This window comes from Arvicola amphibius, chromosome 11, assembly GCF_903992535.2.
Source record: "Arvicola amphibius chromosome 11, mArvAmp1.2, whole genome shotgun sequence".
Classification (NCBI taxonomy): Eukaryota; Metazoa; Chordata; class Mammalia; order Rodentia; family Cricetidae; genus Arvicola; species Arvicola amphibius.
In genome coordinates this window covers 73573431-73601193 of record NC_052057.2, presented here as the reverse complement: position 1 = coordinate 73601193, position 27763 = coordinate 73573431, and the positions used below count along the sequence as shown (strand labels likewise).

Genomic DNA, 27763 nt, shown 5'->3' with positions numbered 1-27763 from the left:
ATACTTTGTTTGTCTAGAAATAGGGGGGAGAGCCTTGGGCCTGCCTCAAGTGATGTTGTTGGCAGAGATTGCATGTTTGTTCCCATCCACCCTGACCCGAAATAATTACACAGAAACTGTATTAAATAAAACACTGCTTGATCAATCACTTAAGTGTATTGCTAGCTCAAATCAACCCCTTTTATTATTTTATATTTTACCACGAGGCTTGTGGTTTACTGGTACCTGCATGTGGGTGTCTTTCTCCTCTGGAAGCTGCATGGCATCTCCCTGACTCCGCCTACTTTTTCCTTCTATCTCTCCTTGGAATTCCTGCCTTGCTTTATTCTGCTCTGCAATAGGCCCAAAGAAAATTCTTTATTAATCAGTGGTAATAAAACATATTCATAGCATACAGAGGGGAATCCCATATCACCTCCCTTTTTCTGTCTAATTAAAAAGGAAGGGTTTAACTTTAACATAGTAAATTACATGTAACAAAACAAATATCAAGCAAGAATTACAGTTACAATATTTATATCTTCTTTATCTTTTATAGTAACTAAGGAAAACTATAATTATAATGATCTATTCTTCAACTCCATCAAAGACCTCAGAAGGATATAATGTTACCTGTGTTAATAAAAAGTGCATTTTAAGCAACTTCTAAAACTTTAGAATTGACAGAGACATCTCTCTGCCTGGACAGTCACCCAGATTTTGTTGACTTTCCATAACAGGCCTTACCCTCTCTGAGGAATAGGTGAGGGGTGGGGGAAAAGGTAGGGTGACTTGGAGGTGGGGAGGGAGAGGAAACTGGTTAGTATGTAAAATAAAAAAGAAAAAACCAAAATCAGTTCTGTGCTTTCCTTATAGTTTGTAAATGTTTCTCCCAACATTTGCCAAGTATTTATATGAAACAGTGAACTCTCTTGTATGTAGAGCTGCCTTTAAACTTGTTCAAATACAAATTTCATGCCCACCGCCACCCTTCTTTTCCCAATCTCTAAGTACAGTCTCAGGCATTTACACATTCACCTGAGAAACACAACTCTAATGCTTGCTGCCAATCATTCAGCTATATCAAGATGATATGCATTTGAATTGATTAACCCCATTGTTAATCAAGGAAGAACGTAAAGAACTTTGAAGCTTGCTGGAGGTTGTTGGTTGGAGAAATGGTAAAGCCGTGTCTGTCTATGGCAATCCCTGGCTCCTTCCAGCCCTACATCCTGCCTCTGCCTATGTGGATTTCTTAGTGATCTTTCTTGAGCTTAGCTGGCCATCCGATACATATTTCACAGCCGACTTTTTCTTAAATCATGTTCAAAGGAACTCCTTAAGTTGGAAGAATCATCTGCAGAATGGACAACAGAGCAGCTGCTCCATGAAACAGAGATATGTAATGGCAGCAGTTCTTTACATTATGTGGATTATGTGAGATAATGTGTATTGGACAAATAGCATAATGATAATCACATAGTCAGTGTGAAAAATGAAATCCCTTCTTTTTCCTGTTCTGGTGGGGAGTGAGATGGGCAAGGGCCTCATGCTATATCACAGTGTGACAGAGAGATGGAAAGATCACCAGGGACACACAAAAGAGAACAGAACAGCCCAGTATGCTCTTACATGATGTGGGAGAGTCTTCTGTTTTAATAAAGAAACTGCCTTGGCCAGCCCTTAGGTGGGTGGAGTAGACAGAACAGGAAGAAGGAAGTGAGGTAGATGGCTCAGTCAGATGCTACGCCTCTCCTCAGGGAGAGAGATGCAACGAAGCTCCAGCCCAAGATGGACGTATGCTAGAATCTTTCCCAGTAAGACACCACTTTGTGGTGCTACACAGATTATTAGATATGAGTTAGAGAAGATGTGAGTAAGAGGCTGAAAATAATGGGCCAGGCAGTGTTTAAAAGAATACAATTTGTGTGATGTTATTTCTGGGGCTAAGATAGCCGGTGGCTGTAAGCCCAGAGGTGGAAAGCTGGCCCACAGCTCCCCACTACACTTACAGCCAGCTAGTCACACAAAAACTGCAGACATCTTGCTTAATAACCTAATTGTATATTAAAGGACCCACTCACTACCTTTCAGTGCTCTTTCACTGGGGACCATATTTCAATATAAAGTTAAGAGGGAATAAACCATATTCAAATCATGAAACAATTTTATATTGAAATTTCTTATAAAATCAATAGCACAGTGTCTTTGTCAGAATTACTATTGCTATGGTAAAACACCATGACCCAAAGAAATATGGGAAGGAAAGTGTTCACTTCCACATCAAAGACCATGACCAAAAGAACTCAGGCAGAAGCCATGGGGGGGACACTACTTTCTGGCTTAATCCTCATGGCTTGCACAGCCTGATTTCTTATACAACCTGTGACCATCTCCCACCCACCTCCACCCCTAGGATGGGCCCTTCTACATCAATCACCCATCAAGAAAATACATGTGACTGTCTCGCTGAATAAGGTACCAAGCCATGTGGATAACATAGACATGAATAATGGGTTAATGTAAGTTATGAGAGTTAATATGAAGCCTGAGCTAATGGACCAATCAGTTTATAACTAATGTAGACCTCTGTGTGATTTCTTTGGGACTTACGATTGTGGGAAAGGAAACCTCAGACAACAGCTTCTGAGCTCTGCTTACACTTTAGTGAACATTGTTCCTCAGTACAATTTGCTGACCTAATGAATGGCTATCTATCCCAAGCCAAGCTCTTGACACAGTGATTGAGCTTTATTTTTCGTAGAGACAGTAATATTGAAAAAGGAGGAAGACTAGAGACTGTATCTTACCCTCCCCTTGTTTATTCTAGTTACACCTTCCCCAAAGACTTGAGACCTATTTTTTTCATCATCAAAAGGTTGCAACTATCATGAAAATCTTAGCCTGGTTCCATGCAGAGGCACCTTCCTCCTGTGCCTCCAATGGTGGTGTCTCCCTAATGGGGAAATGAATTAAGACTCCAATGGTGTGTCTCTAATGGGGACATGAATTAAGACTTGTGGAGTAACATCTCGATTCCTCAGAAACCCTGCGCTAGGCCAGTGTCATTTGTTGATCGGTTATGCCATGTGCTCTGTACTGTCTTCTTACATTTTTCCTAATAACACAATGCTGATTCTTAATCCAGGTCACAGTCAACTTCAAAATATGAGCAAACTGTGAAGAAATAGGTAGGGTACTGATGGTCAGAGAACCTAAAAATAAATGTAATTATCAACCCCAAAAACATCTTAGGAATGTTTGTGGGGCACAACCATGGGAATTTTAATCCCTCTACATTTACACAGGCTAAAAATAAACAAGAAAATAAAATGGTATGGAACAGGAAAGTCCTTTAATGAAGCAAGGTCTTTGTGCTTGTAGATGATGAATATGTAAAAGCGGCTTTGAAATTTTTAGAGCACAAGACTACTACATATGTATTTCTATCAGCTATCTTAGGTTCTAGGGAATGAGTGTGCTAGTCAAGTATGCCAACGGATGAAATAGGTAAGACAGTTTTGATTCTACAAAACCACAGATTGACTTCTAGGCAGAACACATGAGCTCTGAGCTTCAAATTCCAACTCTCCAATAATCAGCATTTTTGTATTTACCATTAGTCAACGCCCAAAGGCAAGAATGTTAAAGTTAAGAACCTAATGGCAGATTGCAGATCTCACAGGTGGCTTTCTCAAGGAATTTAGCAAGCTGTTGCAGAAATCCTACTTCCTCCATAAGCTTTCCTTGGTGACGGAAGACATGAACAATATTCTATACTTCACAACCTTACCCAGCACAGCAGACCACTGAATGCATTACTCCATCATTAGAAACACATGCTTATTTGCACCTATATTTTTGGGCTTTCAAATCATGGTGATAATATGTTCAGTCATCTATCTGCTCTTGATAGGAATCCAAGTTCAGGCTGCTGGTGTTATAACTCCAGGAAAATGGAAGGGTAAATGAATTGCATTTGTTTATTCATTCACGAAACACTTGTTGAGTGCCTACTTTGGCCAGGTGCTGGTACTATAAATATGAACCAGAGGTTGAGCCTACCAAAGAAAATGAAACACAGTCCTTTATTTGTGGAGATCTTCAGTCTGGTAAGGGAGATGAAGAAATGGAGGGCCAGAGAAAGAAGGCAACATAGTGACATCTCTATAACTAGAACACGGAAGAATCAGGATATGAACACAAGGATTTCCGTGGGAGGTCAATGCTAACCGCTTTCCTCTTTTCCCAGTATAGGACATCATGTGGTCAAATGTATAGAGAGGTCATATTTTTAGCCACTGTTACTTATTCAGAATGCTTGTGGTTTGATGCTAGCCATTAGTGTCATGGTCCGCTTCTCCAAAAGAGGTCCTAGGGCCCATGTTCTACTGCTCCCTAATCAACACTGACTTCTAAACCCAACCAAGGCATGGAAAATGACTTCACATTTATCTAGTAAGGAATGCAGGACTTAAGCAAAATCTTTGTGGCCATGGCTGATGTATATACAAAGCCTACTCTATCTTCATGGGTCTAAGAAGTAGCACCAACGTAGTCTGTACACTTGATAGAAAAACCTCAGTTATAGAAAGCATAAGTATCTTTTGAAAAGGAATGTCATCAAGTCATGCATCATTGATCATGGGCTAAAGCCCACCACAAAGGTATTATTTAGAGGGTCACAATTAAAAAGCACAAAAAAATTCTTTCCAATACATTTGTAGGTGAAAATTTAAGAATAACTATAAATGGTGCCCTATAATGGCCAACCAAAAATAAGTGTAGTTTGAAAGGTGGGTTGAGAAATAGTAAAGGTATCTTCTGATCCATACTGAGTTTCTGGAGACAAGATAGGCAAACTCCCTTCAGCATCCTTTTCTCCTGCAGATGTCTCTTCATCTACCCATATGAGCATTCGCAGAAACCTTGTGTTTCAGATCCATAGGATCTGGTCAGTCTATTAGGGCGATTGCAGGAGGCAAACCCAAAGTGATGTGGATGCTAGGATACAGCATCCTCAGCATCCAATTCCAGGCAAACGATTTCAGGAGAGCCTGGTGCTTTAGCCTCAGCTTCGAAGATGAGTGGTACTCACTGTGTGGGCAAAGCAGAAAGAGTTAGTCCAGGAAGACTAGGTGGTGACAGTGAGAAATACCCGAGAGACGGGCAAGTGCCATCTGCAAGAGCTGCTGTGTCACACCAAAGGAACTATAAAACACAGTGGTCGTTTGTTACCTTGGCTGTATGCTGAATTTCCCGGAGTATCTAACAAATACTAATAGGATCATTGAGCAAATGATTCAAAATTTCTTGCGCTGGACCAGATGTCAGCTTTTGATGTTTTCCAGAGTCAAGCATCATGGTGCCTGACTATACTATAAGATACTTGGGAATCTGAGGCAGGAGGATTATGCATGGGCTACACTGTGAGTTCAGAACCAACTTGAAAAATTTAGCAAGACTGGATCTCAAAATAAAAATAAGAAGGGTTAGGGATATAGCTAGGTGGGATCACTTGTCTATTATCCCACGGGCCTAGGTCAATCCAATCCTTAGTACTGCAAATGAAACAAAATCTTGATAGGGATTTCTATTTGTGGCTAGGATTGTAAATTACTGCTGTCGACCATGGGGGACACTAAGATAATGTTAAGTAGAGGCAACTTGTTCAGATTTTTATTTCCCCACAGTGTGGAGAACAAGTAGAAGTATGTGTGATACAACAGGCAGGATATCTGAAGCCTGGTCTCTTTAGACCTATATTTTTGTCAAAAGAGGACCAGAGCCATGATGGGAAAGTGGCAGTTGGGATGGACTTAAGCAGCTGGTACCTTCTATCTGGGTTTGGAGTTCGGGTATGTGGGGTGGGGATGGATGGAGGATACATGGGTTACAATGACCACACATTCTTTCCCAGTCTGCGTTGACACCTTCTAATTCTTTTAGCAGGTGTTGCATCTGTCTTCCACTCTTTAAATCTGGGCTGACCATGTCCTTTGGTAAGAAGACCTTGCCAGAGGCGATGTCTTGTGCTTGGGTTTAGGGAAAATTACAAGCTTGTTCTCTCTCTTTCAGAGCCCGTGACTCTGCAATCAATCACCTTGGATTGGCCATATAGACAACGAGGCCCATGGCCTGCTTGTCCTTTTATTCCGGCCTTCAGCCTTCAGACTGCTCACTGCAGGGGAGGCCACGAGAGGTGGGGCTTGTGCTGCACAGCCCTGCCGAGATCATCTTCTCCGAGACCCCGGTGTTCTGATCTCTGACTCCTCTGTCAAGCGCCTCAGAAAAGGCAGTTTCTACTGTCCCACAAGAGCATTTTAAAAACTAACCTAAAAAGAGGTTTCTTGCACATCAAAACTACCAGGTCTTAAGTGGGTGCTGGTGCCCACCTGAGGTCATGTCACCAACCTAGCTGCATTATTAGTGGTCTCTGGGGCAACCACAATCATCATCATCATGACGCTGAGGAAGGCTTCTGCAGGAATGCTTCCAGTGTTCTCCTCTTTCTTTACCTGCTGTGTTTCCTCTCCCTGGGCCGGTGCTGTTTGCTTTAGAACTGAGTAGTGCATTAAGACTGTATGGCTGGACTTGAATCCACGGCCACATTTGACCACCGGCCTAGATTATTAGGTGCTTCCTTCTCTTTCAGAAATCATGGCAGGGAAAGCAATAGCCTTTAAAAGGAAAACGAAAAGTCGGGTTTCTTACTTTCTACAGAAAGGCAATTTTCAAGCAGAGCAAAAGTCCGTAGCTATTTGAGGGCCTGTGTCGGGTGCGTATTGCTGAGTTATCACATGTGGTAGCATGATTTTGGGGTTGTTTCACTTCTGTAGGTCTGGGCATAGTGAGGTTGGAGTCTCTGTTCAGGGTGTGTCTTGGATGAATGTGTCAGCTTGTGTCTCTTCTGGGCCACAGAGTGCACTAATCACATCAGTCATTGGTAAAATATATATTTTTTTTAATAGAAATGAGACTCTAAGTTCCTTTTAGTAGACTAAGAATACTCTCAACAACTAGTAGCCACGTGTAATTTCCTGCCACTGGTTATGCCCAGCATTTGATTTCCTCTAGGCAGAAGTGAGAATTTCTGACCCCCCTTTCTCTGTCTCTGTCTCTGTCTCTCCCTCATCTACAGCCATACCATTCTGAATGCGCCCGATCTCATCTGATTTCCTCTCTCACACCAGGTGAAGATAAATGCCCCACTTTGGGAAAGCTCAGCTCTGGGTGGGGGTCATTTCAATACTCTCCCTACTTTATGATCAACTGATTTGGGAATGTACTTAGACTTATAAAATTCTTTTATAGACGTGTCTCGATTACTGCCTGGGGTTTACCTAGGAGGGGATGTGCACACACCCAAACCCTGGGACAAGAATCCCTGGGACCATCCTGGAATCTTCTTTCCCATAGCAGTAAGAGATTTTTATAATCGTCTGGTCATGGTGACACATGCATGTCACTCTAGCACTTGAGAGGCTAAGGTAGGGGATGGCCTGTGAGAGGGCAGTTTGAACCATGTGTAGAAAGACTGTGTTGGGAGGGATGGAGGGAGTGAGAGGGGGGCAGGGAGAAGGGAGAGAAGGGAGAGAGAGAGAGAGAAATGGGCCCTTGATTCTGTCACCACATAACCAGTTCCTAATAAAGTTGGGATCCCATAACTCCCGTAGTATGAGTTCTACCATCCATTTTCTTCCTTACAAGTCTCCCAGTTGATAAAACCATCTAGTTGGACGTAAGAATTTATAAACTTCCAGGAATTACAGGAGTTCCAAAGTTCCTGCAGCCCAGCTGTGTGAACATCCACAAGTATCAGAGTACACCTCATGGGGAGTATAGCTTTCCAGCATTCTCTCTCTCTCTCTCTCTCTCTCTCTCTCTCTCTCTCTCTCTCTCTCCCTCCCTCCCTCCCTCCCTCCCTCCCTCCCTCCCTCTCTCTCTCTCTCTCTCTCATTTCTTCTGCTCTCATATATTCCATCCTGACAGCGGTTTCCCCTCCCTCCTCTCCTCCCAGTCTTTCTTCCTCACTTCTCCTCTCTCCAAGATCTGCTGGTCTTCCATTTTCCTTCAGAGAAGGGGCAGGTCTCCCAGGGATATCAACCAAATATGGTTGTTGCAATAAGTTGCAACATATTTGGAGTTGCAATTAAGTCTAGACACATCCCCTTTTATTAAGGCTGACTAAGGCAACCCAGTAGGAGGAAAAGGGTCCCAAGGACAGGCAAAAGACAGCCCTACTCCCCCTGTTGGGAGTTCCACAAGAACACCAAGCTACACAACCATAACCTGTAACAGGTAGGCTTCAGATTGTTGCCTCAGTCTCGAGAGTGTGATCTCGAAATGACTGTCAGTGACATCTGGCCAAGCAACTGATAGCTTTGAACTTGTGCTCCCGTGTGAAAATACGAGACTGAGGCTGGGGCAGACAGGACAATTTCCTGTCCTGTCCTATCTTGCCTCTGATGAGGAATCTGGAAACAAATAATCATCGTGTTTTCGTGAAGCAAGGACACAAAAGCAGATTGCATAATAGACACTCTGGAGCCTCACATAAAGCTGCTTCTCCTCCTTCTCCGCACAAAGACCTGGTGGGGATCTGCAGATGGAGCACAGGGTTTGGATTCTAATTTTGCTCACCTGCAAACTGTTCTTCCTCTATCATAACTTGGCTTAAGCCACGGTTATGGTCTTAATTAACAATTTAATTGGCTGGTGCTTTCTCAATCCCGTTCTCTGGGGGTACTGTTTTCTGTTTAACTTTCTTGTTTCAATTCTTCAGCAAAACTATAAAATTTAATTAGGAAAGCAAGCAGCTTTGCAACAGCAGCCCTACGTCTGTCTAATTAGCTATGTGTTGACCGTAGGTTCTCAGATTCCACTCAGTATTGTATGCACATCTTGCATTTGATCATGTTTCAGATAAGGCATTGTGAATTTACAGCTAAGCATGGCAGTGAGTCACTTTCCACTTTCCCTAAGAGGCTTGGTTATAGACAGTGAAATCAGGAAAATTAACTTAGAAGCGTCACATAGGAAAATGAGAGCCAAGGGGCAGGATGTGGATGGTTACTTTATGATAAATCTGTTTTCCATTGCTGTGGAAATCAGCATCAGTTTAGCTGTTTAAAACAAAGCCCACCTATTACCTCCCAGTCCTGCAGATCAGTGGTCCAGGCCCAGTTGCCTGGATTCTCCTCAGGGTTTCAGTGAGCTAAAATCAAAGTATCCAGGAATGGGTGTGGGGGGTATATTCTCATCTGGGTACTGCAATCTATAGGACTGATAGCTTCATTTCATGGTTACCTATCAGTTAGGGATCATTCTCATATCACAGAGTTCACTGTCATTGGCATTCTGGGCCATGTGACTCCCAGGAAGGGTTCCAGCATAGCGGGGTTTGTAAACTTCTTTCTTTAAGACAATGAGGAATGTTCCATTCCACTGACCTCTTCCTCTGTGATAGCTGGAGAAAAACTCTTGGCTTCTAATGGTTCCTCTGATTCTCTCAGACCTACCCCCAGGTAGTCTCCATTCTGCTATGTAATGTGCCATCAACACCGGGATGCTCATCCCGCCCTGCTCACAGTGAAGCTATTCTGTAGTGCAGGGGCAGAAGCGTTCAGAGAGCTGGGGCCTTTAGAATTCTGTCAACTATATCTTATTCTAGGAGAAAGGTACAATACTCCTCTTGGAAGCTTCTCCTTTGTCTCCCAAGAGCAGTGCACAGATGCATGGAAGCTGTTTGCAGTGACCCTGGTTCTGGCGCATGAGCCCCACAGGGCAGAAGATAACAGAAAGTCAATTCTTTCTTCCTCGCAGACTGCTTTCTCGAGCTTGCCAGAATTTCTACTCTCCGCAGTGGGAGAGGATCCCATGGTGAAATAATTCAAATTTAAAATGACATCAAGGTAGGGGGGTGCTTCTAGGTAGAAAGTTATCCAAATTCAACACCTTAAACTCCAGTCCAGGAAGAGTACCCCACTTGCGAAAGAAAATGAAGCAATGTGTAGAAGAAATTCAACAGAGCAGCCGAACATGCTGTCTTTCTGAGGGCCTGTTTGCATAGCTCTCCTGGGGCTGGTATCAGGGAACTTAGATTTTCGGAAGACTCCTGTCACTGTCATTGATAAGAGGGACTCACTGCGGCTATGCCATTTGTGCAAACCATATGGTTCATGTCAAATACCTGGCTTTCTTCTGGGAATCTGGAAGTTTGGTATGTGTTAGGAAGAGCATGGCATAATCAGGTCCCCTTAAGAATGATGAGCACCGAGTCTCTAGCGAGCCTCTTTGGCAGCCATCACTGTGCTTGTGAGAATCAGGCATGTTCTGTGTGATGCCATTGAGAAAGTCCTTGGGAGCCTCTGCCTGGATTCCCTTGGATCCACTCACGCACTGTTCCCCTCTGCTGACTCTGCTTCTGTCTTTCCCCAGTGCAGAGCACGACAGGCTTTCACGATGAGTCACATGAGGCCTCATGCCAATCATGGAGTCCCTGATGCCATTCCTCATTGCTTCTTTCCCCACCCTTCTTCGAATTGTCTTCTAAGTTCCTATAGCTCCAAGACATTTTCTCCATGGCTGGCTACTTTCCTTAAAGACTAAATGAAAGCAGATTTTAGGACTGGTTTGCTCTAATGGTTGTGTGCATGTTTCCTCTGAGACTGAAACATTCCACCCTCCAGGAAAAAGGCTGGGATCCAGAAGATAAACTTCTCAAAACAGCTTTAGGAAGTCCCAGAAACCCACCAGAGCGCTAGGCCCCTCCTCCCAAGAGTAAGCAGTAAATACTTCTGACCATCACTCTTAGATAAGCCAAGCTGCAAAGATGGTTCTGAGAGAAGACTGGTTGCCTGGAAGAAGTAGAAATTAGCCAACCTTCCTAGAAGAGGCTTAGAACAACTAAGGCACTTGGAAAGGGTGCTCTTCAGCCTGTTGAGCTGCCTGCAGTTCGTGTAGTGTGTTCCAGGTTCTCTGTGCTGGAGTGGGCTTGGTGACACCACTGTCTTTGAGTCATTTCTGCTCCTGTAAGGAACCTGTCACCCATACTGCTAGAGGTAACCCCAATAAAACTCACTGGTTTACCAAGCTGGACTTTGGTGGGATCCACACTTTGCTCTGCCAGGGGCTCCCTATGTCTCTGGTGAGTCAATGTACATGTTGCTTCTCCCCAGGAAAAGTCTTGTCATACATTTGCCACTCATGAAAATGTGCACAGCACACATACGTGGCCATCTGTGCCAGTGGCTGTCTGAATGCTCAATATATGTTGCTTTCATTTATGGAGCAATTGTATCACTCTTGATAACGTCAAGTGACCATTATCAAAAGTGACTAATTGAAGAAAATCCTGTGCTTCCGTGTTTGATTCAGAATCGCTGTTCCCTCAAACGGGAGTCAACGTGATTTCTCTCTTCCTGTGCTGTATTTAAACATGATGGGGCAGAGATGGAAAGGTCTACTTGAATTTCCTTTGCTTCTGTGCTGTGCTTAGCTCCCTGGTGGGATGTCTGGGAAGAAGCGTCCGGTTATCATAGCTGAGAACAACATTGCAAGGCAGACTATCCTGCCCTACCACAGAGGGTTAATCCCCAGCACCGCAGGGTGGGGGCCTTGGAGCGGGAGAGTGTTAGGATACTCCAGCAAATCATTCTGGGTTAAAAAAATAAGCATGAGTTGAAGAAAGTCACAAGATACCATTACTTGTCTTAGGGTCAGAAAAGAGGGGAAAGATAAGAGATCGATGACCACAAAGTTCAAATCAGACTCCATTTGCAGATAAGTGCTATATTTACAAGGAAGTCACCACATAGAACCAACCAGAAGGGAAATTTAAAAGGCCTGATAGCTACAAGTCACTGGTGGACTCTCTCCCGCATCCTCTAACACCCTCATCACAGAGGCTTGAACTTCCATCATCGAGAGAAAACCTCACTGTCCCATGTTAAAGATGAACGAGGCCCCTCTGGCAATCTGCTTTGTCTTGTAGGAGCCCCACACAGCGCATGCTCCATGGACCCGCCTATTCCAGTCAGCATGGGGGAGAATCAGTAGCCACCCTTCTCGTCTTAAGCTTTTAGTTGAAGCTGATAACCATAGGCAGTGACAGAATGATGAGAGACCCTTGCTCCAAATCCACGCAACCCACTAGAGAATGAACGAGCAACACCTTCAGCCCTTGCTGAGCAAACCCTCGACGTACAGCAATGTTAATGACTGCCAAGTTTCAACTTCCCCAATTTACGTCTACTTCAAAGTTTAATCCAAAGAAGAAGGTAGACGTATTTGAGGAAGATTTCAAAAGGGAGAAGTGGAGTTCTGAAAACTCTCAATCAAATTCACAACCCCAAAGAGAATTGACTATTTACCACTTCCGGATACTCACTGGGAACACAACAGTGAACAAACCTCCCAAGGAACATCCATTCTACCTGGCAGATGGATAGTCAGTGAGCTAGCAAATAAACGGTGTGTAGGGATAGGGTTAGGGTTAGGGTTAGGGTTAGGGTTAGGAAAAAGAAGAAAAAAGAAAAAAAAAGAAAAAGAAAAAAAAGAAAAAAAAGCCAATCAATGGCGTGATTGATAATTCATGCCCTGTCTGCATTCCGCTCGCCTTTAAACGCTCTTCCATGCCATCTCTTTACCTGGTTAATTATTCTAATTATTCAACCTCAGTCAGCAAAGTCAAGTCACAAATAGGCCACAGGCTTGACCACAAGACAAGTGCTCGCTCCGTTACCTGGAGTCGGTGGTATATGCTCTTGAGCGCGAAGGCTTCCTCTTCAGTTTTGGGTGTGAGCCTTATCACCTTATCACTGCAAAAGAAGGAAGAAGGCCAGAGTTAAGAGATGGCTCAGTGGTTAAGAGCATTGCCTGCTCTTCCAAAGGTCCTGAGTTCAATTCCCAGCAACCACATGGTGGCTCACAACCATCTGTAATGAGGTCTGGTGCCCTCTTCTGGCCTGCAGGCATACACACAGAATATTGTATATATAATAAGTAAATAAAATAAATAAATATATATATATATATTTTTTTGGTTTTTCGAGACAGGGTTTCTCTGTAGCTTTGGAGCCTGTCCTGGAACTAGCTCTTGTAGACCAGGCTGGTCTCGAACTCACAGAGATCTGCCTGCCTCTGCCTCCCGAGTGCTGGGATTAAAGGCGTGCACCACCGCCGCCCGGCTAAATAAATATTTTTTTAAAAAGGATAAAACAGACATCATTTTTCTTTCTTTTTTTTCCCCCAGAACAAAGAAGAGTTGATTTAAGACATAGTCAATGGCGTGGCAGGCACGGGAATAGCAAACACGCCTGCTAATCCTTTTTCTAAAACCTTTTAAGGCATTTTCGGTGCTTTTAATAAAAGCAGTGCAGCTTTTCATTGAACCTTAAGTATTTAAGCCAGTTGTTGGTGTTCTCTCTGATTGCATCCGGTCTCTTTTCTTAGTCTGAATCATCTTCGGTATTTTATCAGGGGTGGGGGATATAGACTCACATATTATATCATGCTTTTATCTTTTAGAATGGCAGTTTCCAAGATGAGGTAAGGCTAATGTGGAAGGCACCAAGCCCGCGGGTGATGGTTTTTAGGTCTGTGTGCTCACTTCTAATCCCTTAGCTTTGCCACTTCCGGGGATCTCATCACGCTTTCTTGGGGTCTGTGAATGCAAAGCCTTCTTGGCTTGCTGACAACAATCCCGTGCATTTTGAGCAGCCTCGCTCTAATGCAGCTTTGTGCTTTGGTTTTTCCCAGAACCATCCCAAACAATCTCTCAGTACCGATGTCAGGAAATCCATATGAAGGAAAGCAGGCAGAAAACCTGTCAAGTCTGTCTAAAGCAATGCTAAGTGTAACCTGGGGAATTTAAGCTTGAACACATAGCTGTCCTCTCTGGCATGGATGCCTCTGACCTTTGTTCATCTGGATTCCGCAGACCCTGGCCTCTCCCACCTGACCCAATACAATTCTTGGCAGCAATAGGCAACTCAGCTGGGTGCTATGGCTTTTCTGATAAATGAATCACCTGACAGCTTGCTGAGAAACAGCTCCATCTGGGGCCCTGTCAGCTCCTCCTTCAGCATGCAGAGGAAGCAGTCTGGAGCTGTTTTACAGCCACAAGGAGAGGGTTTGTTTGTTTTTTTTTTTTTTTTTTTTTTTGCTGGATAATTCAACCTGGCAACTGGCTCTTCTTCTGAGAGTACAGGGTATAAAAAAGCCCACCACCCCTGGGATTATTTAACTCTGAAAATGGTAGCTCAAACCTAGCATTGTGATTTTTATAACAAAACTGGTCACTTTATCCTAACCTTTATAAATTCTCAGGCACGGCTTCAGTTACATATTTATTGCTACTTGTTTATCAAAGAACAGAAAGCAAAGGCTGCTACCCAGCGAAGGCAACAGGATGTTGGCCCTTTCTTCTGCAAACCAGTGGTATATGTTGGAGGAATAATCAGTAATCCAAATCCAACAAAAGCTCTTTCTTTAGCAGGGAAATCCACATGGCCCCAAATGCCCCTGTTTGTTTCACCAAACAAAAGCTTATTCTTCCTGGGTCTGACAGCCAGTGTTTGCCTGAAGCAGGAGCCATAATTTGGTACTGTAAACAGGGAAGCCCTAGGTATTGAGTTTAGAGAAAAGCACAGCTGGGCATTACTATCTAAGACGATGGCCTGAAGTTTTCCTTTTCATGAGTGGAAGTTAGATGATAACCTCGTGTATCACTTCCGCTTTGTCTGGAACAGGAAAGGACACACAGGCTAGCCGGCCACTGGTCTTCTATGGATTTTCCTGTCTCTGTCTCTCATCTTCCTGAGGGGCATTGGGACAAGGAATCGAATGTAGCTTTATGTAATGTCTTAGTTATTTTTCCCATTGGGTTTATTTTGGGCCATTATGTGATCGCATAGTCCACCATGGGGATGGAGGGGATCTTGGTGGCAGGAGCTGGAGGCATCTGGGCATATTATATCTGTAGTCAGAAGCCAGAGGGTGATCAGCATGGGTGCTCAGCTGGCTTTCTCCTTTTCTTAGTCTATGACCCGAGCCTAGGGAATGGCACTGCCCATGTTCAGGGCGAGCCTTTCTTCCTCAACTAAGAGAACCAACATCATTCTTTGCACACACCCAGAGGCTTGTCTCCTAGGTGATGCTAGCTGTTACCTTGATACAGTAGTAAATAGCCATTACATGTGGGTTCTGGGAATCCAAACTCCAGTCCGCACACTTATACAGCAAGTCACTTACCAGCTGAACTATCTCCCAGTCCTGATAGGCTCCCTTTATAGCCTGTGAATTCATAGGTGATGATACTGTTCATTGTTTTGGATTAAGATCAGCAAATCCAGCAACTGAACACAGGTTAAGGCTAGAAAGACAATTGGGCAAGTAGGCAGTTGTGCATGTGTTTGTTGACCAGATTCTTATTTCTAACTCAGGGAGTCTATAGAGAGTTGTCTGAAGGACAGCATGCTAGTGTGTGTGTGTGTGTGTGTGTGTGTGTGTGTGTGTGTGCTGGGGACTAAAACCAGGATCTTGTATACTCTATGCAAGCACTGTACTACAGAACTACCTTCTCAGGTCAGTTTGAGGAAGTAGCATAGAATGAACAAGATATCTCACGAGTTCCCTGTCCTTTATTAAAGGCATAGCGCCCAGTTTTTCAGTTGGGCTTGTTACAAGAATCTCAGCGTTAGCCTCCCAGTCCTATTTCCATGATCCAGACTCGTAGAACCATATGATACCAGTGTTATAAGTCTAATTTTGCTTTGGCCCCTAGAAGTTTCTTCTTACTACAAATTTATTTTTTTCTGCTACATCAGTGACAGGATGGTAAAAACATATGCCCCAAAGCCGAATGGTCATGCTAGTGTATGTCCTCAGACAAGATTTTTAACCTTTGTACCTCTGTATTTTAAACTTTGCACCTTTTTTCATCTGAAGACTTGGGATTCTGGCACATAACCCAGAAATTATAGTCATTGTATCAAGTGACTATAAAGTATTTAGAATAATTAGTAGCTCAGTTTGATATAATTTTGTTTTTGAATTTGCTGCATTTTTCCCCTTAGAGTTTTCTTGACTGTGCTCACTGACTCCTCTGTGTTTTTTAGTTTTCTCACTCATTGAACAGAAGATAGAATGCAATTCTCTTAAAAGGATGCTACTTATGTAGAGATCTCTCCTAGTGATCTGTTGCTCAGTATATTTTAACTCCTTTCTTCTAGGCACCCACCTAACATGAAGTCTACTGTACTGGCTATGGCGGAGGATAAGGTGGGACAGCGAGAGAGTGCACGCTACAGAGCAGGGACGGATACCGATCAGGTCCCATCCTATCTGTAGGAGTTTTCACTTGAGAAATAACAGCAGTTAATCTCTAACTTCAAGAGCACCAGGCACAGTGGCCTCTCTTTTGTGTGTGTGTGTGTGTTTATAATAAATTTCTGCCATCCAATGTACTTTTGACGTCTTTGCAAACCTCACAAGCACACCAGCATCGAAACACTTAGATGTCACTACATTTTCTCATGTCTTTTTCCAGGTCACAGCCTCATCTTTTCTCGTAGTCCTCTTTGCTTAGGTGGAGAAGCAGGGTAACGTTTCATTCTAATTTGGCCTCTGGCTATTTGTTGCATGCCCTTGACCAGAATGCTTAAACATTTAAGGCCAACAAGTTCTGTCCTTAAACCAGGGGATGCACCAATGTCTTAGTGCATAGCAATTTTGCAAGAATTGTTTTATAAAGATTACATTGTGAAAAAAAGAAAAAAAAGATTACATTGTGTGCCAGGCCCAGCGTGTGATAGGGAGTATTTCCGATTATGCCTTCCTACTCTCAGGGAGGTAAGTCTGGGAGAGGCCCCACCTCACAGAATCCCGAAGCTTCACGCCAGCTGCCACCACCACCACAGGGGACGGCATTCCTGCCTTTGAATTTGGAGCTTCTTATCTGATCTGTTCTCAGACAGCTCTTCAGCATTCGAGGTGTAAATATCAACTCATCCCATTATTTCCAACAACAGTGACAGGGGACATTGGGCACTACATAATAAAGAGGGAAAATGACTTCAGAGAGAGCCCTGCAGAGATTTTGCTATTGATTTGAGACACAGGTTCAACTTTCCAATATTACAGAAAGTACATCTTGACTGGATGTAGTAAAGGATTTCTGAGGCTGCCTTTCACAAGGTATCAGAAGAGACGGCTGTAATGGAGTTTCGGGTGCCCCTCTGGACTCAGTCTCCACTCACATCCTCTCCTATCAGGATAGAGTGGTTAAGTTGAGGATTGATTCCTCACCCTGGCAGCAGTAGAGCAGTGGGAGGTGCAGCTAAGCCGAGGGTCTAAGTAAGTCATGGGGATGGAGCCGCTCTTAATGGATGGATGGTTTCTCTTGGGAGCAGGTCAACTAATATGGGGTGATTCCTCCTTTTATTTTCTACATGTGTCTGCTTCTGCTTTTTTGCAGTGAAGGGATCAGCAAGAAGTCCTTTCCAGACACTGAGCCTATGTTAGTACCTGATCTTGAATCTTTGAGCCTCCAGAACTACGAGCTAAATACATCCCTTTTATTCACAAATAGCCCATTTTCAGGCATTGGGTTAGAGCAACAGAAAGCAGAGTAAGACACAGATTCTGGCTAGTTCCTGGGGACTCTGGCTAATCTGGGAATGGGTATGTGTTAGAAATTGCCTAATCAGACAGAAAGTAAAGATTAGTGGGAGTGGGAGCGTTCATTTTCTTGTTGAGCATAAACAAGGAAATATGTCAGCCTGGTTGCCACTGTCAACTTGTAACCATGAAGGCAGAAGCCTGCGGTGAAGCAGCTTCCTGTTTTCCTTACTGCACTGCCAGTGACTGAATGTAGGGACAAAGAAAACCTGAGTCTGCAATGGTCTATTCGACTCTACCAACTTTTCAGCTTGGTTTGCTGCTAGGTATTGTTTGTGTGATATACATGTCCTTACTGTGTAGGCCAGTTTGAGTCTGACTTTCTCCACAGCTAACCAATGCACCCTGCACAATGGCAATATTTTGACTTAGCTTGATTATCTTCAGAAAAACGAGAAAAGAAGTGAGCAGAATCAACTTTACACAGGTGGGACTACCCATATCGACATCTTTGATTTCTTGCCTAAGCACTCCTCTGTAAAACATGCCTTTAATTTGGGCGGCACCTTAAATTGTGGGTGTTTCCAGGAAGCAAGTTTTGGGGTGTCCCAGTGCCAAGATTCATTTCATAGTCATATGGACAGCAAGACAGTCTAAAATATTTGCCAAACTTCCTGAAAGCTTGTGCGTCATGGAAGAGCAAACAGCGGCATGTCCACTGACCTGAAAATCCTCACTGCTAAGTCGTAAAAATGACCCAATCCGCTATGTAATTCCATGCAGAAAAATTGCTGTCCCCTTGCACAGCCTGTGCTACGGAGCACTTGGCTCTGAGAGCCGCATTTTCTTTGTTGAGAGACTGGTTTTGATGTTCATGAAAAATTTCGTTAAAAGGCAGTAAATAAGGGACAAGTCTGCCTGGTGGACTCGGGGAGCTAAATGGATTCTCTCTCTTTTGCTTATGGTTTATAGTTATGATATAAAGCACTCAGCATGTGAGAAATCACCCTGAGGCAGTTTGCTTAGGACATGAAGATTTAGACTTTGCTTTTAGATTAAAGTTAGGCAGAAGTGATGACTATGGCTTTTGAAGTTTTTTTAGCAACGCAGAGGAAGAAAAAACACACAGTCTTCAAAAGATTCACTGGTGTACTTGATCACAGAACTCTTTTTAAACGATTGCATGTCTACCATGGTATCTTACCTGTAATAGGCAATAAACATTTGCTGAATTAAATAGAAAATTGTTTTTTTTTTAAAGACACAACATTTTTTCAATACCTTGAGTTTAGTTTCCATTGACAACTTTGAAAGAATTTTTCTCTTATTGGTTCACAACACTGGAAAAAAAGCAGTAAGGTGTAATCCTGCCACTAAATTAAGAGAAAGATGATGTCTTTATTACATCTGTAACACTTGAACATTTTGTCAAACCAGGATATTGCTTTCTCTAAGTTTTTTCCTGTAGCATTTAAAAACGAGACTGAACCAGAGAAAAACATTGCCATGAGAGAGAACAAGCCATTCATCCTAACGGCTCATGAAGCAATGATTCCATTCAAGAGAAGAAAGAGTAGTAAGGACTACTCCTCCCAGAAGGCCTCTGTGCGCAGAAGGCCCCTGCGCACAAGCGCAGATCGCAGTTTCACCCCGCTGGACCGGAAAACTACATTTCTCAGGAACACAGCAACATGCAACAACACCTGCGCAAACCCCCCTTTAAAAGTTAAAGCCCCACCACCCTCGCCCTCTCTTTTCTTCGCCCTCCTTTGGCCCCTTTACCCCCACTATGGAACACCCCCTTCCTTAATAAACAACCTTTCCACACACGTGGTCGAGTCCTCGGTTCCTCCCTCCGACTCCACGGTAAACACAAGCCACAAAAAGAAACACAACAGTAGGTATTTTAGTTGTTTGCTTAAGATATAAATCATAATCCATCTTATTATTGTATATATGTAGTATAAGGCAGGAGGAAGTCAATGTTTCATAAATTACATAGATGAGCTATATAAAAGATTTAACCAGAATGATCAGAGAAGACCGTATGAGTGGATGGATCTTGATAATTACACTAAAAAGACTTAGAGCTCTGGGGACTGACAGCTATTGGCATTTGTTAGTTTAGTGGATTTGAAATGGGAATAAGCATAAAAGTCACTAAGAAATCCATCAGCTAGTACACTCTCTTTCCAATAGAAAACACTTAGCAATGCCTACATGTGTGTGCACATATGCATGTATGTGTGTGCGTGTGTATGTATACACATGTGCATGTGCTTTATGTCTTTTAATATGGCAAGTGGGTGATAGAATAAGGGGAATCCTAAAACTGTGAACTCGCAGTTACCTGTGTGAGCAGTGGTTAGTCTGAGTGGCTGCCATCTTGACAGTCCCTGATGTGCTAGGGTATGTATGAGAAGGCGGGAACTCACAGAGGAGACTGCCACATAAAGCCCAGGGTAAACAACTTCTGTGACGAGATGGCTAGACAAAATGCCCTATGAAAGGAAACACTGGAGAAGCTTCTCTGTGTTGAATTTGACTGTGAAGGGATAGTCAAATGTCTTAGTGAGGATTACTATTGTCGTCATGAAGCACCATTGCCAAAAGCAAGTTGGGGAGGAGAGGGTCTATGTGGCTTACACTTCCTCATGGCAATCACTGGAGTAAGTCAGGACAGGAATTCAAACAGTGCAGGAACCTGGAGGCAAGAATTGGTGCATAGGCCATGGAGGGGTGCTGCTTGCTGGCTTGCTCTTCATGGCTTGCCAGGTCTGCTTTCTTGGAGAGTCCAGGACCACCTGCCCAGGGGTGACCCCATTCTAGTATGGCTTGGGCCTCCCTGACCAATCACTAATTAATAAAGTTGCCAACAGACAGATATCCTGAGGGCATTTTCTCATTTGAGGCTCCCTTCTTTCAGAGGACTCTAGCTTGTGTCAAATTGACATAAGACAAGACAACATGGTGTAATATAGTCACTGCTAAGAATTTATGACCACAAGCTAGCCCTAGAGTAGAGCTAATCATGAAATTCAAGATATTTATGCGGTTTGAACATCTCCAACCAAACGTAAGTGTGAAAGAATCCTTGTGAATGGACATTCCCCATGTGGTCCGTTCACATGCCCCCTCTGTGGGAGACATTCATTTTATCAGAGTGTTGACTACTAATGAATCATACATGAGGCATTGATGATGAGTCATACATGAGGCATTGATGAGTAATTGATGAGATATATATGAGGCATTGATGATGAGTCATATACGAGGCATTGATGAGTCATACATGAGGCATTGATGAGTAATTGATGAGATATATATGAGGCATTGATGATGAGTCATATACGAGGCATTGATGAGTCATACACGAGGCATTGATGAGTCATACATGAGGCATTGATGAATCATACATGAGGCATTGGTGAGTCATACATGAGGCATTGATGAGTCATAAATGAGGCATTATAAGTTGTGACTTCAGTTAAAAGGAGGTGCTTCACCTAAGTTGGATGACCACATGACAATTTCTTCATTCACATGGGGCCATCTTGTGAGAGCAGCCATGTTGGCTGCAACCAGCAGAACCCTAGAGGTGGTCCTTCCCAAGCACATGACAGCTCACATGACACCACAGCATCACTTGTACGATAAACAGAGCAACAGGATGAAATCCTTTTCCTGCTTGGCTTCCATCTTGCTCTAGGATGATTTCTCCTTATTTCTGTATTCTTCCCTTTTGTGGGGGTAGGATCACATTAGGGCTTCGGTCATGCTGGGGATAAAAGCTAAGTTCAACTACCAGTTTGTTCTTTGCTTTGGGAATGTTTCCTCTGGGTCACTTTATCTGCAACTATATAGCTTGCTTTTGATTTTTTTTTAAACAGAGGCTTGTTAGCAGAGGTTTCTGTCCTGCCAGGTCCCACAATAAACACACAGAAACTGTATTCCTTGCAATACTCTTTGGCCAATAACTTAAGTGTATTTCTGGATAATTCTCATCTCCTAAACTAAGCCATCTCCATTAATCTGTGTATTGCCACATGGGCTGTTGGTTTACCGGGTAAAGTTATGTCTGTCTCCAGTGGGGCTACATGGCTCTCCCTGACTACTCTCTCTCTATGTATGTCTTCCAGTCTGGCTATATTCTCATATATATTAAGCTATTGACTGAAAGAAGCTCCATTACCCAGCTTTATTTATTACCCAACAAAAGCAACACATATACAGAAGGACGTCCTACACCAGGGCTCACAGCTGAGTTTACTTGTATATCAGAGGTGACTTGGACGTAGACATTAGAGCAATGCTGGAACAGTTAGAACTGTCTGACTATTAGGGTAGATTGACTTAATTTCATATTGGGAAATGGCCTTCTACCATGGGGAGCAAGGAGCAGTATGCCATACTTTACATCTCTACCTTGGTATTATTTGGAAGTGATGACTTAAGAGATGGATCTGACGAAGTGACTGACCTTCATTGTTTCAGGGTCATGGCTTTGAAGGGACAGTGAGAGGCTGGGCCACAAATCCTTTCCTTTCTTCTCTCCCTAGCCACGAGGTGAGTAGTTTTGTGCTTCCATCTGCTTCCACAGTGATGTGACTTGCTTTGCCTCCAGCTCAAAGCATCGGGGCCAAAACCTTAGCTGAAACAGTTACTTCTCTTTATCAGTTGAGTGTTGAAATATTTTGTCACGGTAGGAGGAAGATAATTGACAGGTGGGAAAGCCTGCACTAATCTGTACCACTCACTGAGTGAGGTCTGCAGTTATAATAATGACAGGTGGGAAAGTTTTCACTAAGATGAACCATTGAGTGAGGTCTGGAGTTATAAAAGTTTAAACTTAAGGGTACACTTTCTCTCACCTAGCAACAAAAGATAAGAGTCAAACAAGATGCTGAATTTGGGGCACATATCATCCAAGGAACAAGCTTCTGGCACAGCTTTGTATGTAGTTCAACTGTACGTCTTAGATTTCAAGTTAAGGAGGAGATGGGCTTTGAACGGGCTATGAGTTATCACAGGGTTGAACAGGAAGATGAAGGCAGCTTTCCTGACAGATCACGAGCTTGACCTTGTTGACAGGTTCTACAGTCAAGCTTGCCTTTGCCAACTAAGTGACATGATACATAGCACCCCGAGTGAACACGATCTCTTGCACCAGGATTGTGCTAGTGTGACTTTCCATCATCATAACAGACACACGAGAAAAACAGTTTAAAGAGGCGAGATGTATTTGTCTGAGGTTTCGTAAATTTCAGTCTGCGGTTTGCTGGATCCATCACTTTGTGCCTGGGGCAATGCAGAGGACAGTGTCCTTCAAAGATCCTGTCCCAGTAACCCGCTCTCTCCAGCTATACCTTATCCCCCATAGTTCCACCCTATATTAACTGATACATGTTAACTAAGATAGCAACTTAAAAGGTGTTTTTTTTTTTTTTTTTTTTTTTTTTTTTTTTTTTTTTTTTGGTCCATGATTCCAAACGTTTATGTTTTTTATGTTTTTGTGTTGATCTGTCCTAGCCAGCAAGGTTAAGTCTCTGTGAATCAATGGAAATGCCAATGATCTGAGTGGGATGGTCAGGGGGCCTGAGACTTTTGAGCTCAAGCACAGTGCAAACAAAGTTCTTCTCATTTTTATTATTAAACCAAGCAAAACAGGAAGTGATGGTCGCAGTTACCTTAAGCAGATGCAATTACAGAGAGGGAATACACCTGGTGTTACGTCTTATCATCTCTGATCAAGTGAAAGAGCCAAGGATATTCCTCCCAGGCCTCCGCATTTCCCACAAAGATAGTGTGGACCTGCCAGGGCATTTCCTTCCTGTCCTTGCTTTGAGTGTATCCACTTATCATAGTTCACCCTTTTCCTTCTAGAAGGGCGCCTGCTGGGAAGAACATCCTACTCTCTGTCCTACCTGTAGTTCACAGTAACTGTGCAGCTTTCTTGCACAGGCTCCCATGGTTTTGCTTGCTCCCTTGTGGTGGCTTGGGGTAAGGCAGGGCACTGGGGCAGGAGCATGCACAGGAAGCTACTTATTCCATGGCAGCCAGGAACCAGCAAAATACAATAGGAAAGATCCAGGACAGGTTATAGTCTTTAAAGACATGCCCAATGAACTGCTTTGTCGATCCAGGCCCTACTGCGAAACGTTTGCATTACTTCATTAATTTTGAATCCGTCAACGAATGAAACCATAGATGGGCCAGAATCCTCACTATCTAAACCATTTCACTCTAGAAATGCCTTTATAGAAACACTCACAGGAGTTTTAATTAATCTCCTAGGCATCTTTCAATCTAATTTAGTTGACAATAAATATTAACCATTACAAATGTAACTCTTGTCAATGTGACATCCAACAGTTCCTCTTAAGGTGTATTTATTCTCAAGTTAAACCCATGACAAACGTGGCATAAATCTAGTATATAACAAAAAACACACCATTTCTCTCTAAAGTCCTCAAAATTCCAACACTGCCCCAAAGTCCAATGCCAAAGTGTTCTCTTGAAACTCAAGAGAAAATTTTAGCTAAAAGCCCTTATGAATTAAGAAATAAAAGGCTGGGCCCATGGGAGAGCTCAGTGAGTGAAGGCATTTATTGCACAAACCTGGAAATATGAGTTTGATTTCTAGAGCCCATGTAAAGGTGGAAGGGAAGAATCAACTCTATAGAGTTGTCCTCTGACCTCCATATATGTTCCATAGGATGTGCACCCCTAATATCCCTCACATGCATGCAATAAATAAGCCATAGACTTGTAATACACCAACCGTGGCAGAGAACACATTCCATTCCAAAGCGGAGAAATGCAAGAACAATAAGGCAGAATCATTACCAAAGCACAAGACCAAAATCCAGAAGGGCAACCTTAAATTCTTCAGATCTTTGCCTCACATCTGCGGTATGTGAACTTCAAAGAGTTTGGGCACCTCTCCACCCCACAGGTCTTCCTTCCTGCTGCTACCTCCCATTCCTCCAATAGCTTCATAGGTCATCTACTTAGGAGTTCTCCATAGGAATGCTGATCCTTGTTACCAGGCCTTCCAGGTTTTGAAAACCTGGATAAAAGCCTTCTACAATCCCCAGTTCTTACATTCTGCATATCTGTAAAAGCAGTGCCATGTGGATGATGCCAATGTTTGCTGCAAAACTGAGCAGGAAGAAGACCCCTTCAGACCATGGTTGCCATAGCCTTTGAATGCCTGGATGGCTAAAGTTGGGAAAACGCTTCCTTGGATGATCCTATGCAAGCAGGGAACGCTAGTGGACCTCTCGTCAAGAGAAACTCTTTTAAATGAGTTTACACATTTACACCCCTGGCCCTTGAGCCAGATAGGCTCTTATGATTGCAGAAGTGTCCTGAAAGCATCACAGCTATTGTTACTGTGTTAAATTTTTGGCTTCTTTTAATGGTGTCCATCCATTCATCCACCACGACCTCCTTGCCCTCACCAAGCCTGCTTCTTCTCTGGCTAAGCTTTCCAATTCATCCCCTCTCTATGTTTTGCTCACAATTCTCTCTGTAAATCTGGCTAAAAGCATCTAGCAGAACAGCCACAATGATGACTGCTTTCCTGGTGACATTGCTCTATGTTGAACAAATGCCTGGGAGACAACTTAAAGGAAGGAAGGTTTATCTTGAATCCCCAAGGTTTTGGAGGTTTCAGCCCATGGTTGAGTGGATCTGTTGCTCTGGCATTGAAGCAAGGCATTGAATCAAGGTGATGGGAATATATAACAAAAACTGTTTATCCCCTTGGTGGCCAGAAAGCAGAGAAATGTAGAAGGACCAGGGTCTCAAAATACACTTTAAGAACTCTTCTGCAGTGACTCAGTTCTTCCAACAAGGCCTTAAACTTCTACCACCTCTCAGTAATGCATCACAATTACGAGTATGTAGATCAAACCATTTATTAGGTTACTCTGGAAACACCCTAATTACTTCTGGAAGCACTCTCACATACACACCCAGAAAAAATTGCTAAAACAACCAAGACATATCTCAAGACAATCAAAATAAGGTTTATCATCACACAAAGATTTAGACAAAATTATATTCTAAATTGATGTGATAACACCCTGTTGTCAAATAATGTTGTCTTGGAACTGATGAATAGTGTCAACAATATTTCATTTTTCTCAAGTGTAGTGATGATATCAAGTTAAACAAAAATGGGTAGGATATTTATTCTTTCTCCGACTTCTATCGAGGAGAAATAGAGAGACTACTTCTTTAGCTGACCAGGCTGGTTTTCCAGTTCTTTTCTGAAGAGAGTTAAACTCCTCCAACCAAAGCACACCTTTCCCCAGAGCTGTCAGGAAAAGAGGCAGGAAAATATTCCTGCTGAAGGTAAGAAAGGGCCCACTACAGGATAGAAGATACTTGTCCTGTTAGCAGGAGTCCATGACCAGATCTTCCTGAGCACTGAGGATACAATGATGTCCTGTTAACAGGTGTCCATGACCACATCTTCATGAACACTGAGGATACAATGATGTATAAGGTAGCCTGTTTTCTGATAATCATCTAGCTGATGTGTTAGCAAGGGATCAGATAGTCTGTACACAAACCAGCACAGTTTCAGAGGATGATGAGATCTATGAATGTGAGAAGTTATATGTGTAACTTGAATGTGGGGTGTTCTTACAGAATAAATGGCCAAGGAAGGGTCTTCTAAAAAAACTCTTGAGTTAAAACCTGGATGATAAGGAGCTAGCTAGCAAGGTTTGAGGGGAGAGTGTTCTAAGTAGAGAAAGGGCAGCTATAGATTTGTATGGGAACATGCTACGTCGACCCAAGGATAGCAGGTAGTTCTTGGGATTCTGTCTAGAGCGGGGAAGGGTGGTACTGGGGAGTGAGGCAGCATGCATCAAGTGGTGGAATTCTGGAGTGTCATGTAGTGTAATATCTATCCTTAGTGCCAGGCATCTCTTGGAGCATTTTGATCTGGAAAATGGTATGTGATTTCTAACTTTAAAGAGCCATTTGCTGTCCTGGGTAGAGAATGAACTATAGAGAACTGGAAGAGAAAGGGGAAAGTGGAGTGGCCAGTTAGAAAATGATTGGCACAGGCTAGAAGTGCCTTTCCTGAGAAAATGGAGAGAGTGAGCTTGAGGGCCTGTTTGCAGTAAAATTGAGATTATATACTGATGAATTAATACAGTGGAAGGAATTTTGGAGAGGCAGTGATTCCATAGGACTTCTGCTTTGACTGACCAAGATGAAAGAGACTGGAACCAGCTTTGGCAGAAAGTATTGGACCCCTTTTCCTTCTTGGAAAGGTTAACATTGCAGATATCACATGATGGGTTTAAGGACTCACTTGGCTATATGAATCTAGGGCTTCATCAGAAATTATAGCTGGAGGAATCAATTTAGGAATCATCAACATATAGTACTAAAAACCACGCTACTCACTTAATTATACATTTTTACATGCTATTACATAGGCTCTAGAAAATACATGAAATCCAGTGATTCTATTAGATAAACTATTTTAGAAATTGTATGTCAGTGCTGCCTAGGTTGTGGGGCATGGGAAACATTCTTCTATTGCTAGTAGGAATGCAAACTTGTACAGCAACTATGAAAAATCAGTACGGTGGGAATTTCAGAAGACTGGGAATTGATTTACCTCAAGACCTAGCTATACCAGCGTTAGGCACATACCCAAAGTCACTTCATCCTACCACAAGGACACTTGCTCAGCTTTGTTCTTGGCAGCTTTCTTCATAAGAGCCAGATACTGTGAACAACCTAGATGTCCCTCATCCAGAGAATGGATAAAGAAAATGTCTTACACAATAGAGTATTACTCAGCTGTTAAAAAAATAACCTCATTAAATTTTTAGGCAAATGGAAGTGGAAAATAATCATCCTGAGGCAGCCCAGACCCAGAAAGACAAACATGGGATATACTCACTTATAAGTGGATATTAGCTATTAGGTAAAGGATAATCATGCTATTATCCACAGACCCAGAGAGGATAAACAACAAGGAGGGCTCAAGGGGAGACACATGGTTCTCTCTGGGAAAATGGAATAGGTTTTGTGGGTGGACTGGGGGCAGATGGGGATGGGAATAGGAGGGATCAGGCACAGAGAATGGATAGAGTATGGGGAGAGACAACTGAGATTGGGAGGCACTTGG

The 27763-nt window shown here is 43.0% G+C and overlaps 1 protein-coding gene across 1 annotated transcript in view; it reads right to left on the bottom strand.

Annotated features, from left to right (window-relative positions):
- Window positions 1-27763, bottom strand: part of Cpa6 (carboxypeptidase A6) — a 303059-nt gene that overhangs the window by 179493 nt on the left and 95803 nt on the right. Inside the window, exon 2 of the mRNA XM_038348398.1 lies at window positions 12725-12800. Within this exon, the coding sequence (XP_038204326.1) occupies window positions 12725-12800 (76 nt within the window). The remainder of the gene's footprint in view (window positions 1-12724; window positions 12801-27763) is intronic.